This window comes from Balaenoptera musculus, chromosome 2, assembly GCF_009873245.2.
Source record: "Balaenoptera musculus isolate JJ_BM4_2016_0621 chromosome 2, mBalMus1.pri.v3, whole genome shotgun sequence".
NCBI lineage: Eukaryota > Metazoa > Chordata > Mammalia > Artiodactyla > Balaenopteridae > Balaenoptera > Balaenoptera musculus.
In genome coordinates, this window is record NC_045786.1 from 41,215,774 (window position 1) to 41,231,156 (window position 15,383).

At 39.7% G+C, this 15,383-nt stretch overlaps 1 protein-coding gene across 1 annotated transcript in view; it reads right to left on the reverse strand.

Annotated features, from left to right (window-relative positions):
* AGBL1 (ATP/GTP binding protein like 1) overlaps nucleotides 1-15,383 on the reverse strand; it is a 503,271-nt gene that overhangs the window by 367,876 nt on the left and 120,012 nt on the right. Inside the window, 2 exon segments of the mRNA XM_036843717.1 lie at nucleotides 6,803-6,947; nucleotides 15,040-15,127. Of these exon segments, the coding sequence (XP_036699612.1) occupies nucleotides 6,803-6,947; nucleotides 15,040-15,127 (233 nt within the window).

Consider the following 15,383-nt stretch of genomic DNA (forward strand, 5'->3'; position numbering starts at 1 on the left):
CAGCCACGCCGGTAAAAGGAAATTCCAGCACCCTCATAAAGAGTCAAGATCGCCCTGGATTTAGATGATACACTGTGATCGTAAATGAATTATTTTAATCACTTTCATACATTTCTGGGTGAAAATTGCTCCCAATATTAATTATTGAAATCTGAACTGAGTAGACTCTGCCTCACAATTACTATCAAGATTCCAGGCCCCCAAACTAGGAAATCAATACCCTTTCCTGAATCATTTCCCAAAATGTAACCTTCAGGATGTTATGAAGTGCTGGGGTATAGAGGGGTAGAGATTCATAGCCAAGGCACCTGGGATATGGTGAATTAAAGAAAATGAAAACATTTTCATGGCTGCAGAATTGTTCAGATTCTTTAACATGCCAATACACATTTTGAACTCTTAGAAGAAAAACTAGCAAACAGTGTTTCAAGAATTTATGTGACTCTTCAACCCTTTTTCTCTAAAGATCTCAGGATCGTGGAGTGCTGTAGAATACGCTTTGGGAAACACTGTCTGCTGAATTGAGGGTTTTTGTTTTGTTTTGTTTGTTTGTTTTGTTCTTGCCATCAAAGCTATTTGTTTCACATTTTATTATGGCTACAAGATGTGGGGGAGATGGGGGAGAGATAGAGACCCTTCTCCAGAAAAGTACTGGCCATCATTCTGTGATGTCACAAAAGTTACAAACAGGCCATAGCTCTTCTTGCCAAATCTTGAAAAAAAATAAAATCTAGATTCTATCAATCAGAGAAGGGCAGGAGGCTTGGAAGCAGTTTTGTCTGTAGAAGTCATCAAACACAATTAGATACAAAAGAAAAAAGTAAAAAAAAAAAAAAAAAAAAAAGAAAAAACCTCTTTTGCCCACGTACATTGTCCTTTAAAACGGGGGTCCCCAACCCCAGGGCCATGGACCGCTACAGGTCTGTGGCCTATTAGGAACTGGGCCACACAGCAGGAGGTGAGCGGCAGGGCGAGCCAGCGAAGCTTCATCTGTATTAAAACATCTCCCCGTCGCTTGCATTACAGCCTGAGCTCCGCCTCCTGTCAGCATTGTGGTGAGTTGTATAATTATTTCATTATATATTACAATGTAATAATAATAGAAATAAAGTGCACAATAAATGTAATGCACTTGGATCATCCCAAAACCATCCTTCCCACCCCTAGTCCATTGAAAAATTGTTTTCCAAGAAACTGGTCCCTGGCGCCAAAAAGGTTGGGGACCACTGCTTTAAAACACTGTCACGTTAACGGGCAATGCTGGAGGAAGCAAAGTTTGAAAGTTTTCTTCTCCTATGAGTTCTTTGTTAATTTTTATTATGACATTTTTCATGATTACTAATATTACAATTCAACAAATGCCTAATGTCTTTTAGCTTAAGCCCATTTTCTGTAATTGTTCATGCAGCCATCTCCTTGTGCCCCTTAATGAAATCTCTGTCCCTTTGATCATTCCACCTGCCACCAAATACATAACACCTCTGTGCTTAGTGCATTATTCTAGTTCCAGTCACACAGACAACTTCCAGAAGTAAACCAATTATAAACTTCTGTTGGTTTGCCTTTTGAGAAAATGGCTTTGTATTGTTCTCCTGAAGATGATATTTAGGTGAACGCCCCCATCTCAGGTCCAGCAAGGCCATGTCTAATTGGATATTGTTGGGATCACTGATGAGAGAAGCAGGGCTTCTGAATGTGTGTGCCAACAACCAACCGTAATAACAGCCCTGCAGAAGCCACAAGGGTTGGTTTCTTTATAAAAATGGGAATGAGTTCAAGACAATTATGGAAACCCCCAGAGAGGCTGTCTTAAAAGAAAATCCTACCTACCCATGAAAGACATCCGGCTGATAACTTAGCCTGCAGCCTCAGTGGTGCCTCTCGGCAGGAGTCTTCTGCCCCTTCAGCTTTATCAGTTACTCCCTTAAAACTTCCATAAAAGGCTTCACTTGACCTCAGCAGGTTACCCTGCTGGTGGCTACTGATAAAGTAAGAAGCACTATACACTCAAAAATCGTTCATTTCTCATTGTTATCCCCTAAACTGCTACACTCCCTGTCCCCCCTAATTCAGAAGAAAGCTCACCCCTAAGGAGATGGCCTATTTTATTTGGTACTGCCTAGTTCTCAGTTGTCACTTAAATACACTCATCAGAGAATCGAAGGCTTCTCATCACAAGAACAAATGACACCTTTAAGCTAAATAGAAAGCAAGAGAACATGCTGTAAGCAGGTTCTAATGAGCTTTCTCAAACTGCCCCAGTCTGCCAATACCATTCTCCCTAAGTTATACAGATTGACTTTGAGACTGAGAGAAGTGATTAGTCTCTAGATGTGTACTCACAGATTTGCTGATTAGTGACTTTAATACCCTTTTTCCATTAAAAATAAACCAAGTTATATTGCTGATGATTTGGAAAAGAGAGTAAAGAAAAAATAATTACAATCAACCACCCTAAGAAAACCATCAGTAGATTTTGTATTTATTTCTTTTTGGTCCTTTATTGGAATTTTTTTTTACATAATTTTAATTTTATTATGAATTGTGGAATGGGTATCTTCCAATCAGTCCAACAGAGAAAATAATCACACATCATCATAAAAAAGAGAATAGGGACTTCCCTGGTTGTGCAGTGGTTAATAATCCACCTGCCAGTGCAGGGGACATGGGTTTGATCCCTGGTCCGGGAAGATCCCACATGTCGCGGAGCAACTAAGCCCGTGCACCACAACTACTGAGCCTGCACTCTAGAGCCTGCAAGCCACAACTACTGAAGCCCGCATGCTTAGAGCCCGTGCTCTGCAACAAGAGAAGCTACCGCAATGAGAAGCCCGTGCACCACAATGAAGAGTAACCCCCGCTCACCACAACTAGAGAAAGCCCGTGTGCAGCAACAAAGACCCAATGCAGGCAAAAAAATAAATTAATTAATAAAAATAAATTAATTTTAAAAAAAGAGAGAATAAACGTTCTAATGGTCACCACCTAATATTGTTTACTAGTTGTAGGCACTTGGCTAACACTTGCTATGTATCAAGTCATGTAATCTTGATAACCCATAGAATAACCACTTCAATGGTTCCAATTTTACAGATGTGAAAACTGAGGCTGAGAGAAGTTAAATAGCTTGCCCATGATTACACTGCAAGACAACACAGAGCTTAGACCCAAATCCAGGCCTGACTCCAAAACTTGTTCTTACACTGTGCTCAAAACCCTGGAATTCAGGGGTCCCTGTGGTCAGTGACTTCACCATCCACACACACCTCAGCTCCTCCAGAATGGCTCTTTGTGTTCAAGTCCTCAACATCAGGACCCTTTACTGGTGCCTGTCCTTTCTTTTGGCCCATGCAAAGATAGGTGTCTGTCTATTGATTAAGTGACAGCACTGATTTATGACTTGCTCATTGCATCTTCGATCTACCACATGTAAGTCGATATTTCCTACTTGACACATTTTAAACGTGAGCCCTTTATAAGAGATTGTGAATATGGCATTCTAATTCTCAATTCTTTCTTTTTCTCTCCCTCTCTCCCCCTCCCCTCCCTCACTCTCCCCACAGTACACTCCATTTTATCTCTAAAGATGATGCTGGGAGCATCTACCACAGTGGGTATATGCATCTGGTGAAAACCCTACTCTACCCTTCAAAAGCCTTAAGCTCTCCCAACACATGTATACTACTTCTGAACACTTTTCTCATCTCTTGCCAACTCATGTAGTTATAAGTTCTCAGTGAGATCCCATTTTCTTACTCTCTAAAATGTCCATCAGAAACTCTCTTGGGGCACCATTTTCAACCAATACTCCTGGCTACCTAGGGGCAATCCAGAACATAATCCAAATACTTTAACAAATATTCTAACAACACTTTAACAATCTTTGCAATTATTGATACCTTGAGATGGATGATTAAATAGAACTCCTTTTGCTTGCTTCATAATTACAATAATATTGTATTTCTTTCTTTCAGCTTTATTTTAATACTATAATTTGGACAATTATCCAACAGAGTTCCTGGCAAGCATCTGGAAGATATCAATTTGAAAGATCCAAATACTAATTCTTTTATTACAAGAGAATAATAAAACTTTTAAGGTTGTAAAATTATATTCATGTTGAAAAACCTCCAAAATACATGTCCTCTGCTATAAAAATGTCTATAATTAGTAAGTGTAATCCATATTATAAGTGATTTACAAAATTGTGAATTCCACATAGAAATATATTTTCCACCCCTCAGCATAACCCTCAAGTAACATCCAGTTAATTCTGCCCTTGGGGTATCATTCACATTTATCACTGATCTGTTGGAAGAAAACTGTTTCTCCTTAGGACATGTCCAAAAATAAAAATGACTAGTGTGCATTACAGAATGTACTTATTTTGTCCGTGATGGGAGGAAGAGTTTTTTAAGAGAAGTCACAGAGTCAATTATTGTCTTAAACCTGGAGAAGACAAAGCCCATGCATTATTGGAAATGTAAAACCTAAAATTGAGTATATACATTTTTTACTTCAAGTAACAAATCGTCTTTCTTATTCTGTTCTACTCATTTAAAAGAAATGAAAAGCTACCCTTTTCCTGTCTCTCTTTCTCATTAACTCTCCTCTTCCTAGTGGGAAGAGGTTCAGTCAATAGGCAAAGTAACAAGCCAATAAGCATCAATGAACAAGACCTCTCTCTTCCTCTCATTGAGATCAAGTGATGGTGGGGTCTTCTTTTCTTGAATTTTTGTCCCCCCTCAATATGAAATTATCCCCAACTTGACCTCAGTGGCTCCTAAACTATTTGTTGATTGTAAACTTTAGACCTTGTGCTTTAGTCTGACAAGAGTACTAAGTGGTCCCAAAGACAAAAGCTATGACATACAGTAGTTACTGCAATGGCAGCCCACTTTTATAGGTGCATATAATCATCAGGTTGTGTGATTATACAACCTCCAATGGTTGAGTTCAAGTCGTCAACCCAAGATTTTCGCCTATAACTCTGGGTGCTATGGATGTGGTTCAGGTGAGAAGGGTGTTGTTCCCTAAACATGATCCCATTTTTATTCCAAGATGCTTTGATGGGTCCTTGCTAAGTGCCTACAAGCTGATTCAAAGTCTGAAATTCAAAGTAATAAGCCAGATGCAGTCAAGGCCGGCTGAAGGAGTTTCAGACTTTCTATTCAGACAGGAATAGATGTCAAAGGCCAGTACTCTGTTCCCTGCTTGGCCACTAGCTAAATGTGAGATTTCTAGGCTTCAGTTTTTGCATCTATAAATGATAAAGGTGAATTAGACAATTCCCCAAGCCCCTTTGTATTCTAAACTTTTATACTAATTGCCACTGAGAATCTCCAGGACGTCAAAGATATTCTAACAAGGGTAAAGAATAGTGTCCTGGAACCATGGATCATTCTCCAGATGGAAAAGGCAAACCCGCATTCAGAAAGGAATCCCCTTCCCCAGTAGAGTTTTCATGTGCAGGGTTTCACAGGCAAGACAATGAGAACAGCTGTTGAAGGGGATCATGAATCTTGCCTGTTGTAAGTCCCTAAAGGCAATGAGCATGTTTTAAAACAAACATGCCTTGTTATAGCAAAGCTTGTGATGCACATTTCTTGGATTAAGTTCTTGAGATCTCTAAGTACCATACGCAAATAATACTAGTCGTACATCTTTTGCAATCTGGGAAATAGTAAAAAAAAAAAAAATCTCTCTTTAGGCAAACCAACATATGGAGAGAAGGGCAGATGTACTTTTATGAAGCAGTTAGCCAAGTGGTTTAAGGTATGCCTTCTCAATGGAGAAAAAATTGTATTTATACTTGAACATTCCTTCTGAGGGGAAAGATGTTCTTGGTTATCATCTTTTCCAACTCCTTATCACAGACTTGCAATGAAAATGCTCATCCTTCAGGCTAAGTGATATATCCGTTTGCTTATACACATATTATTATAAATATGCTAATAACATTTTGCATTAATGCAGAGGGTGAAAGTACTTTATAAGAGATACTTTAGCTCATTAATCCTCAGGATATCCATGAAATAGCTAGGGGAAAGGGATGGTTTGCCAACTTTTTCAAAGGACAGGAAACTGGATGGTTTAAGCAGTTTGCTCAGATGGGTCAAATGAGCCCTGTGCAGGGCCTGATAGGACATTGGAATGCTGACTTCGAGTTTGGACAGGTTGACACTACCCTCCTCTCATAAAAAGATTGTGACCCACATTTGCAGTGATTCAGTGCTTTATTGTTCCACCCTTCTTGTCTGCCCTGGATCCTTCTAGCAGCCTCCAGCCCATGGCCGTGGGAACCACTGGAAATGGGGAAGCAGCTGTAAGGTTAACTCAGGGAGTTTTTCCAAGCTTCACCTCCTCACCCTCTGCTTCACTCCTCTCAATGAGCCCATGTCCTTTAAATCTGCATCTCAGCTGACCTGCATGGTTTTACCCCATTTCGACTGAATGATCTCATTCTAATCTCATTTCTCCTTGCTTAATTTGAGGGCTTTTAAAAGATACAGCCCCTAAGAAATGTCCCCCTGCCCTCCACCTCCCACACTCAACCTGCAGACGAAGAGCACTAGATGCCACTGGGGCCTCCAGAATGTCACTGGTCATGACCTCAGCCTCAAATTCTGTCCAAGGAAGGAAAAGGGACAAATAGAAAGCCACCAAGTTAGTGACAACAAACCCTGGCTCCCTTGGAAGGCTGAAGTCCCCACCAGGATGACAGGGTCTCCTGAATGTTTCCAGGAAAACCTCAAAGAGCCCCTTCAGTTGGGCCGCCATAAGGCTGTAGAGAGGAAGTTACCATGAGGGCGGTGTAGGTGTAGGGATAGTGGTAGGCCAGGTAGCAGACATCCTCGGCATGCGGGAAGGTGACGGCAAAGGTGAGGGTGTAATAGCACTTCCCAGACTCTGCCCCTGTGATGGCTGCGCTCTGGCGATAATGATTCCTACAAGAGAAAGGAGAAGAGAAGAGAATGAGGGAAAGGTGGGGAAAACAGTCATTTAGGGTTCGAGATGCCATAAACCTTTAGTGTTATATACTAGCAAGACGTCCTTCACGTGAAACATTTGGTGAGCAAAATTTAGAAAACGGAGAAATAGAGAAGTGAGCTTACTGCCAGGTCATGAGCCCAAATCAGCAACATCTAGGCTAATCCATCTGTCTCCTAATTGTGGCATCTATGCCATAGGCCTTTCCTTGCTGTGTCTGAAAATGAAGGCTATAGAGTCACTGAACCAGAAAACAGAGGAAAATGTGAATTGTTCTGTTCTTCCTGGGATTTTATTATAGACTTATATTTTATTACCCAAATCTGGGTTCCTCAACCTCTGCCTCTCTCCAGATAACACAGAGTCTGCCTTCTCCTTTCCTTTCTGCCTGCCAGATGGTTTATTAGCAAGCACTACTCTATACAGAGTTCCAACTCAACACAATGTATGTTATCTTGTTATCACTGTAACAACCCATTGTGTGGATGAAAGAACAAAAGCTTAGAAAAATCCATTTGTCAAAGGTCAAAAGGCTAGTAAGTGGCCAATACAGGACTCAAACCCAGATCTGCCTGCAAGGCCTTTGTTCTTTCCACTACACAATACTTTCTTCCCAAAGGAAAACGTTTGTCACCCCAAATGTGGTTCAGCTTCTTACAGCTTGAGAATGCACATTTTCCTTTGTCAAAGGTGAAGAACCAATGTTGACACTTCAGAGAACAGTATCAAAGTAATTTGCACCCAGAAGTACATTCCAAGCAATATTTTCCCCATATGCTGCCAGTTAACGCTCCCTCCTTGCCTCTTGATGCTGAGACAGCTGTGCAGGCTTTCCTGAGAAATGTTATCATCAAGGCTGCATTACAATGCAAAATACACCGGGACACCAAAAGATGTAATTCCACCTTTGAACATTTACAACGCTGGCTTTCTTGTCCGTTGTGCTTTGGGGTTTCATTGGGGGAAAGGGTGGGGAGAGGGAAGAAACAGCAGATAATTATTCTGTGCGTTCTTGCAAATATAAAAAATATGGATTATTCTTTTCTGCCTTTTTTGCTACCTTCATGACACCTCCCACCAAAGCAAAAAAAGATCAAGTGAGCAAAAAGGAAGAAATAGAAAATCTACTGTCTGGTTTTGTGGTTTTTTCAATATTCATAAAACTAAGAATGGGAGTAAGGGAAATTGGTAGTTCCACGGACTATGACCTATCAGGCTATACACTTCTCTTGCATCAGCTTCTGCCAACATGGCACCTTGGATCCTCGGTCATCCTAGAGAAAGAAGGAAATCCCCAACGATGTACCAGCTTTTCAGCATCCTATTAATAGGACCCATATCCTTTGTGACTACAGGACTAGAAACTTCAAAAAGCCAACTTTCTTTTTGTTTTTCCTTGACCGCACTGCTCTGCATGCAGGATATTAGTTCCCTGACCAGGGACTGAACCTGCGCCCGCTTCAGTGGAAGCAGAGTCTTAACCACTGGATCACCAGGGAAGTCCCCAAAAAGGCATCTTTACCCATGGTGCCATCTGGATCTTGCTACCTAATTGAGTCTATTTTCTCCAGATTTCCCCAAAGTTCTATAATTTCTCCGGAGCTAAGGCTCTCATTATTAGCAAGTATGTAAAGAAGCAGATGGTAACTCAGAAAGCATGCAAACCACATATGCTCTACCTTTATTCACTCTGATTTCAAGGCTCCACTGCAAGCACACATTCAGTTTACACCTAGCTGAACCTAGTCAATTACACCTCTCTTCTAAGTGAAATGAGTCAGCCAACATTTTGGTCAAATTGTCAACATTTTGACAACCAATCAGAATGTGGAATAGAGCTTCACATGCATGAGTGTGAAAACACACATGCCACACATGTATATTCATAAAGGTAAAGGCAGGTGGAAACATACATCTAGTGCCTTGCCATCCCCAAGTTTTTCACCTACATGCAGTGGAGACAGAGCCTGCATCTTTCCTCAAGATTAATAAGATGCCCCCGAGGCCAGTGGGGGTGGTCTCATCTGACATGAGCCTTGCTTGTTTTTAGGCTTCCCACTGTACTAAGTACACTGAAGTCACATCACAGGCACATTCATCCTAAGCAAATCCTATGCTACCCCACCAGCCACCAGAGAGAATAAGAGAGAGAGTAAAAATAAGAATATGAAATTCCCATCCCTAGGCTCTTTCCACCATTCAGACCAAAACTGGACTCCAGGCAGGGAACAGCTACAGTGAAATGGAGAGAGAAATATAACAGAATAATTTTTAGCTTTTGAGTTTCTGTGGGCCAAGGTTCTAGTGATGTAAGGAAAGTTTAGAATGGTAGTTTGGGCTATAAAATCTACTTCCTCACCCTCCCAACACACACACACACACACACACACACACACACCTGTTGTACACACACCCTTGCTGTAGCTTCATGGGCAAGATTGTCGTGGGCAAGACTAAAAGCTCCCCACTAATAATCCAGCCCTCTTCAGGATGGTTGCTGATGGCTGGAATTTAAGAAAAATGAAAATCACCTCATTGAGGATGAGTTTCAGCTAAAGGAGATTCATTTGCAACCCTAATCCAGGGTCTACGCTGTAGGTGAAACTAAAGCAAACATCAGGCTTCCCCACTGGAGTCTCCTGGTGGCCGCATTGTAGTAGGAGAGTCCCGGAGATGACTCCACCTCTAGCAAAGCTTTCCTCTTCAGAAACCTTTAAACTTTCCCAAGATCACCTTCTTCAAAGTGAAGTGTTCCATAAATCTCCAAAGTGAAACACTTGACTTGCTACAATTAGATCTGTCCATGATAAAGTGAGATCCTATCAAGTTCTTTTTGTTTTCCCAATTATGATATGAACATACTGAGGGATGTTTGCAAGGCAGTAACATTCATCCTTTATATTTCAAGTGGTTCCCATGTTCTTCCTTTGTATGGAAATGCTTTCCTTCTTCCTCATTTAGCCAACTCTTCTTCCTCCTTCAAGACTCAACACAAGTGTTTCCCCTTTCAGGAAGCCTTCCCCAATATCCGCCCTTTACATAATTCTTATCATATTGTGCCTCTCCCTCACTGCCCATGCTTTATGGCAGGGATTATGCTTATTTGCCTGTGTATCTTCAAGCTTGGCATAGTACCTGGACTTAGCAGCTGTTCAGCTAAGGCCTGTAGAATAAATGGACCTAAGACTCTAGAAGTAATGATTAGAATACTTGGCATATCTTATCTCTAATCCTAATTATATCCTTTCAAGGTATTATTATGCACACTCTACAGACTGGGAAAATTGAGATGTTAAGTGTCTTGAGGAACTCCACACAGCAAGCGCAATAAACAGGATTCAACCCTAGGTGTGGGCTTACCCCAAAAACAAGATTTTTTTTCATTTTATCACCTGTCTCATAGGAATGGATAAAAGGACAAGAGGTCTTTTGGTTTAATTCAGCAAATAAGAATTTGAAGTTTTGGTTTTCATAAATCAGGGATACCTATAAACCTGAAGTCTAAAATAACAGAAGGAATGTAAAATAATCCAGATGAGAGCTAGTAAGAAAATTATTCATACCACTATGATTCTTCATGTCACTGGTATTTGATGCCACTAAGAAGCTTTTACTAATTACTAGTAATTGCTAACATTCACTGAACATCCACTATGCACCAGACACTGTTGTAAGATTTCCATGTGCTTTATCTCATTTCACTTCATCCTCAGCACAGATTTATCAAGTAGATACCATTATTATCCCCTTTTACTGATGAGGAATCTGAAGTTGAGAGAGGCTGGAATAATTTGCCCCAAGGCCACATCATTAATGAGTGGTAGAAGTTTCACTCCAGAAACTTTCTCTCCTTGATCTGCTCTTCTAGGTGGAGAAGAAGCCTGGTGAAAATCAAGTGTGCTCTCAAATATGCCAGATCCTAGATGCATGTTGGGTCAAAGATGATATGGATAGATCAGCCATTCATTCCACAGTTAAAAGGCTCCCCTTTGCTTTTCCATTCCCTGAACAATTTATCCTTGGAAGGGTCTGCACTTTTAAAATCATAAAGCTTTCAATGAAGCAAGGAGCAAAGTACACAAATGCATGGTTATGGACTCAGTCTTCTTCCATTTGTACGTTAAAATATGCTGAGAAGTCATTTTTTAAAATTTTATCTTTGGGAAGTTTTTTTATTCTGTGTGCGCATGAAAGAAGCAAATGCCAAGATAGAGAGTGAATTTGATAACCTTATAATGACGATGGCTCTGTTTAACATGGGAGCATCATCTCACTTAACAGGATCTAATAAGGCAGGGCAGTCAAGTCACCAGGCTGCCCTGTGTCTGCAGAGTTTCTAATATTCTGTATAGCACCAAATCTCTCTCCTGAGATCCCTGGGAAGGATGCATGATGGCAGAGCTCTTGTATGACATTCATCTTCATGAGTGAACTGTTCCATCTCCTCTCACGAGCAGAGATAAATGTCAGAAGAGATCGGCTGTTATGTATTACATGGCCACTCTGAGCATGCAGCTTCCCTCCCTCTGCCCTTCAGCACCAAAATTACTTTAGACCAGAGCTGGAAGAAAATTCAAAAAGGTGTGAGGCTGTGTACATTAGAGGGAGAAGCAGACCACAGGGAAGTAAATAAAGCAGAAGCTAAAACAGTCCTTGCTTACTTTTACAAGAGGCATGGAAAAATAAGCCTGCCCATTTCTGTTCTTCCCTCTGGAGGATTCCTTTTGATTTTCTGGCTTAGGGATCTGCCAGGTGGGTGGGCGAGGGGGTGGGATGGGGGGGAGGAGGTACCCCAGGGGAGGGGCAAGAAGGTCAGATCTACTGAACACAGGGAGAAGACATTAGAATTTCTCTTTAAATTTATTATGATCTAATAAGGAAGAAAGAAAGTTGTCTAAGATTTAATATGGGGATGGACAACGCTGCCCTTATGCTGTCCAAGTCAAGCTGCTATGATGAATAATTATAAAACAAGCTAGATTACATTATAGCAGTCTTATCCTTTCTTCTCTGTTGTTTTCCAGGGCTGGAATATGAAAAATACATTACATTTTATATCTATGGTTTTCATATGTCAGGTAGTTTAGTATCGATTGCTGTACAGTAGGCTTCCTGAGGGAGGGATGAGAATAGCTTACCATCTCTCTCATTCTTTAGATTTTAGCTTCTGGCAAGGTATTTAAACTTGCAGAAGCCTTCTCTAGTGGATTTACAGATTATATTATCTAAATTAAACTAAACCCTGCAATATAGATAATTAGTTTTTTCTAAATTCTGCTTGGAATTCAGAGATTGATAATAATATTACATTTTAAACAAAAATGACTGAGAAAATGGATGATAATATTACATTTTAAACAAAAATGACCGAGAAAATGAAAGAATTGACATGGCCTACCTCCTACCTTAATATTAGCTCTTTCTCAAGAATTCTTATTTGTGTAAAAATTATCTAATTAGATCGGAGAAGTTAACCACAATTTTTCAAAATTAGCCAAAAGGCAATTTACAACTATATTTTTCATGGTAAACCTTAAGGGTATAGGATGCCCCAAGTTACCAATAGTAAAAAAAATATATAACAATTTTACATTTAAAATTTAAAGATTTAAATTTAAAATTATTTCTTTCATCTTTTCCCCATGACTTAAACCTCTAAACTTTCTGCATGTTTTCTAGTATGCATAATATGTTAGTATAGTAAGGCGTGTATAATTGATTTTTTAAAATTATGAACAATTCTATATTAAAAGTACATGGATTAGTATATCTTATCAAAATAGTTTGGAGATCACTTTCTAAGTGATGATGTTCGGACCCACAAATCAGTCAGCCCACCTCCTTAACTGATCACTGTTTCTATCACTTTTTGAAGGAAATGGATATCCCATTCTTTCTGAGTACTCTTTTCTTTCACCCTCCCATAGATATACTCAGGTACTATGGTTCTCTCCACAATAAGCACCCTGGCACCCCCTTTAGAACATGGTACTAAATATAAGAATGTATTAGAAATAAGACTTCTGAGTTCCTGATGACATACTGGAGACAAAGAAATAGGAGGTAAATTTCTCCCAAATTAATACATTAGAGAGCATAAAATCAGGGATGAAGCCAAAAAATCTCCAAAAGCAGATCAACTCAAAGATTGTGATGGGTAAAAGAGAGAAATAAATACATTGTATAATCTAAGGCATTCTATGGTAGGGAAAGGCACTCTGATTTGCGGTTGAATAGAGATACACATAATCTATCTATCCTGTTGTTAGATCACATTATTGGAAATATGTTAACACAGTGCGGTGAATTGGTGTAAAACAAACTATGTTATAATGTAGCAATCTTATCCATTCATCTCTGTTGTATTCATGGCTGGAAGATGAAAAATGAATTACATTACGCATTCATGGTTTTCATGTTACCCCTCTGTTACTCTTTAATCACATAACAACTGTCTTGTTAATGAATCTAAAAGCTATTAACATTAACATTGGCATTCTTTAGGCCAAGGCTCCGCTTTGGGATGTTTGATTTCTTCCTTTTCCTCTTGGCAGATTCTAAATCCCCTTAAGCCCACGCCTTATCCCCCACCTCCAAGGAAGCAGCCTCCAGGGAGGGCTATTCCCCCCCTCCCCCAGAGGATGCTGAATGTTAGGTTTGTCCAATCTCTTACTAACCTCCAGATCCAATCCCACTGCAAGCTGGGTCTTTCATGTTTATTTAGAATTACTATTTCTCGAGGACACTAAAAGTTATTCTTGACACATCAAAGTCCAAATTTATGCTTCCATTATTTTCCCCTACAGCTGTGGCCCCTATCACCTTGAGATGATTTTAGTCTCAACCTCTTTGGATCATAAGAGGATTCTGAGAGTCTGTAGATAGGTGGGTCAGAAAGTCATTGCTATGGAAAACCCAACAACATTGTATGGCTTTGCTACTGTTCTGAAGACTATAAGGAAAATACTACCCAGGTCCATATTCTAATACATCCAAGACTAAAGACTGCTGACTCTTTCATTACAAACTGTTAGCCCATCTCTGTGCTTTATAGACTATCCTTACTTCTATGGTGATGATTGCCCTTGTGCCTGATAGAGCAACAAGATTCTTGACCTTCCTATCTGTCAATGCTCCTGTCCTTACAGTCTCAAAAACCAAGAGGCATAAGCATTTTTACTTTTTCTTTTTGATATTTGCAACTATCCTGAACTCAAGAATGCCTGAGAATATTTTTAGGGGCCTCCTGTAATCTCAGAAAGAGATATAAATTACTTTATCCAAGAAAATAAGTACTAGCCTATCAGTTTTTTATAAGAAACCAGCAACAAGCTAATAATTAGCTACATAGTTTCTACCTGTCCACACTCCCTATACTTTTACTTGTCTTATGAATTTGTATTTTATTTTCTATCAAAGGAAAATGCACAAATAAGCAATTTATGGGTCTGGAATGCATGCATGTATTTTATCAAAATATATGGATAATTCAAATTTCATTACAACTTTACAGGATAAATTGATGAAAGTGGCTACTGATCAAGAGTTGAAGATGAATTCTGAAAATACCTTTCTCTTCTATTTTTTCCAAAATTTATCTTTCTGTGGAGGAACAGTTACTTAAGTATATTTCTCACATATTCATGTTTATCTGCTTTGGAAGACTGAAGCATGGGATGGATAAGAATAAGTTAGAATATCTCACACTTTTTGTTCACTGGGACCGATGGAAACAGGAAAAGAACTGAAGCTTGATGCACTAATCATAGGTTGAGTCTATATAATAATATCCAACAGTAAGGTCTAAAGGTTTTAAGGTGTTTAAATAAGAATAGATGACTTTTCAGAAAATCAAAAGATATTTCTTGAGGTCTACTGTGGGTGCCATTTAACACGCTTAGGCTTCTGAAGGACAGAGCGTTTGCCATTGGAAGAGTGACAAGTACAGCAGACAAGCACAGATTGCTCAGGTTTATAAGATTAACATGGAGAAGCAGGAAATTGAGAGAGAACAAAAGAGCAAAGGAAGCTAACAACACTCTAACTTACTTGTAATAACAGATTTCATAGCCTGTCCGTACCCAGGCAGGTCTGCCAAGAAGAGCCTCCTTCACAGAATACAGAGTTGGCTGCATCCCTACACAAAATAAAGGCAGGATTAATCCATTAGGCGGTGGTGGGGGGAAATAGAAAAGGAGAGCTGTGGTAGGTTGAATAATGGCCCTCAAAGATACCCAGGTTTAATCCATGGATGCTGTATATTAACCTTATATGACAAAAGGGACTTTGTAGATATGATTAAATTAAGTATCTTGAGATGGGGAGATTATCCTGGTGGGCCCTAAATTCAATCACACATGTCTTTCCAAAAGGGAGGTAGAGAGAGGTTTGAC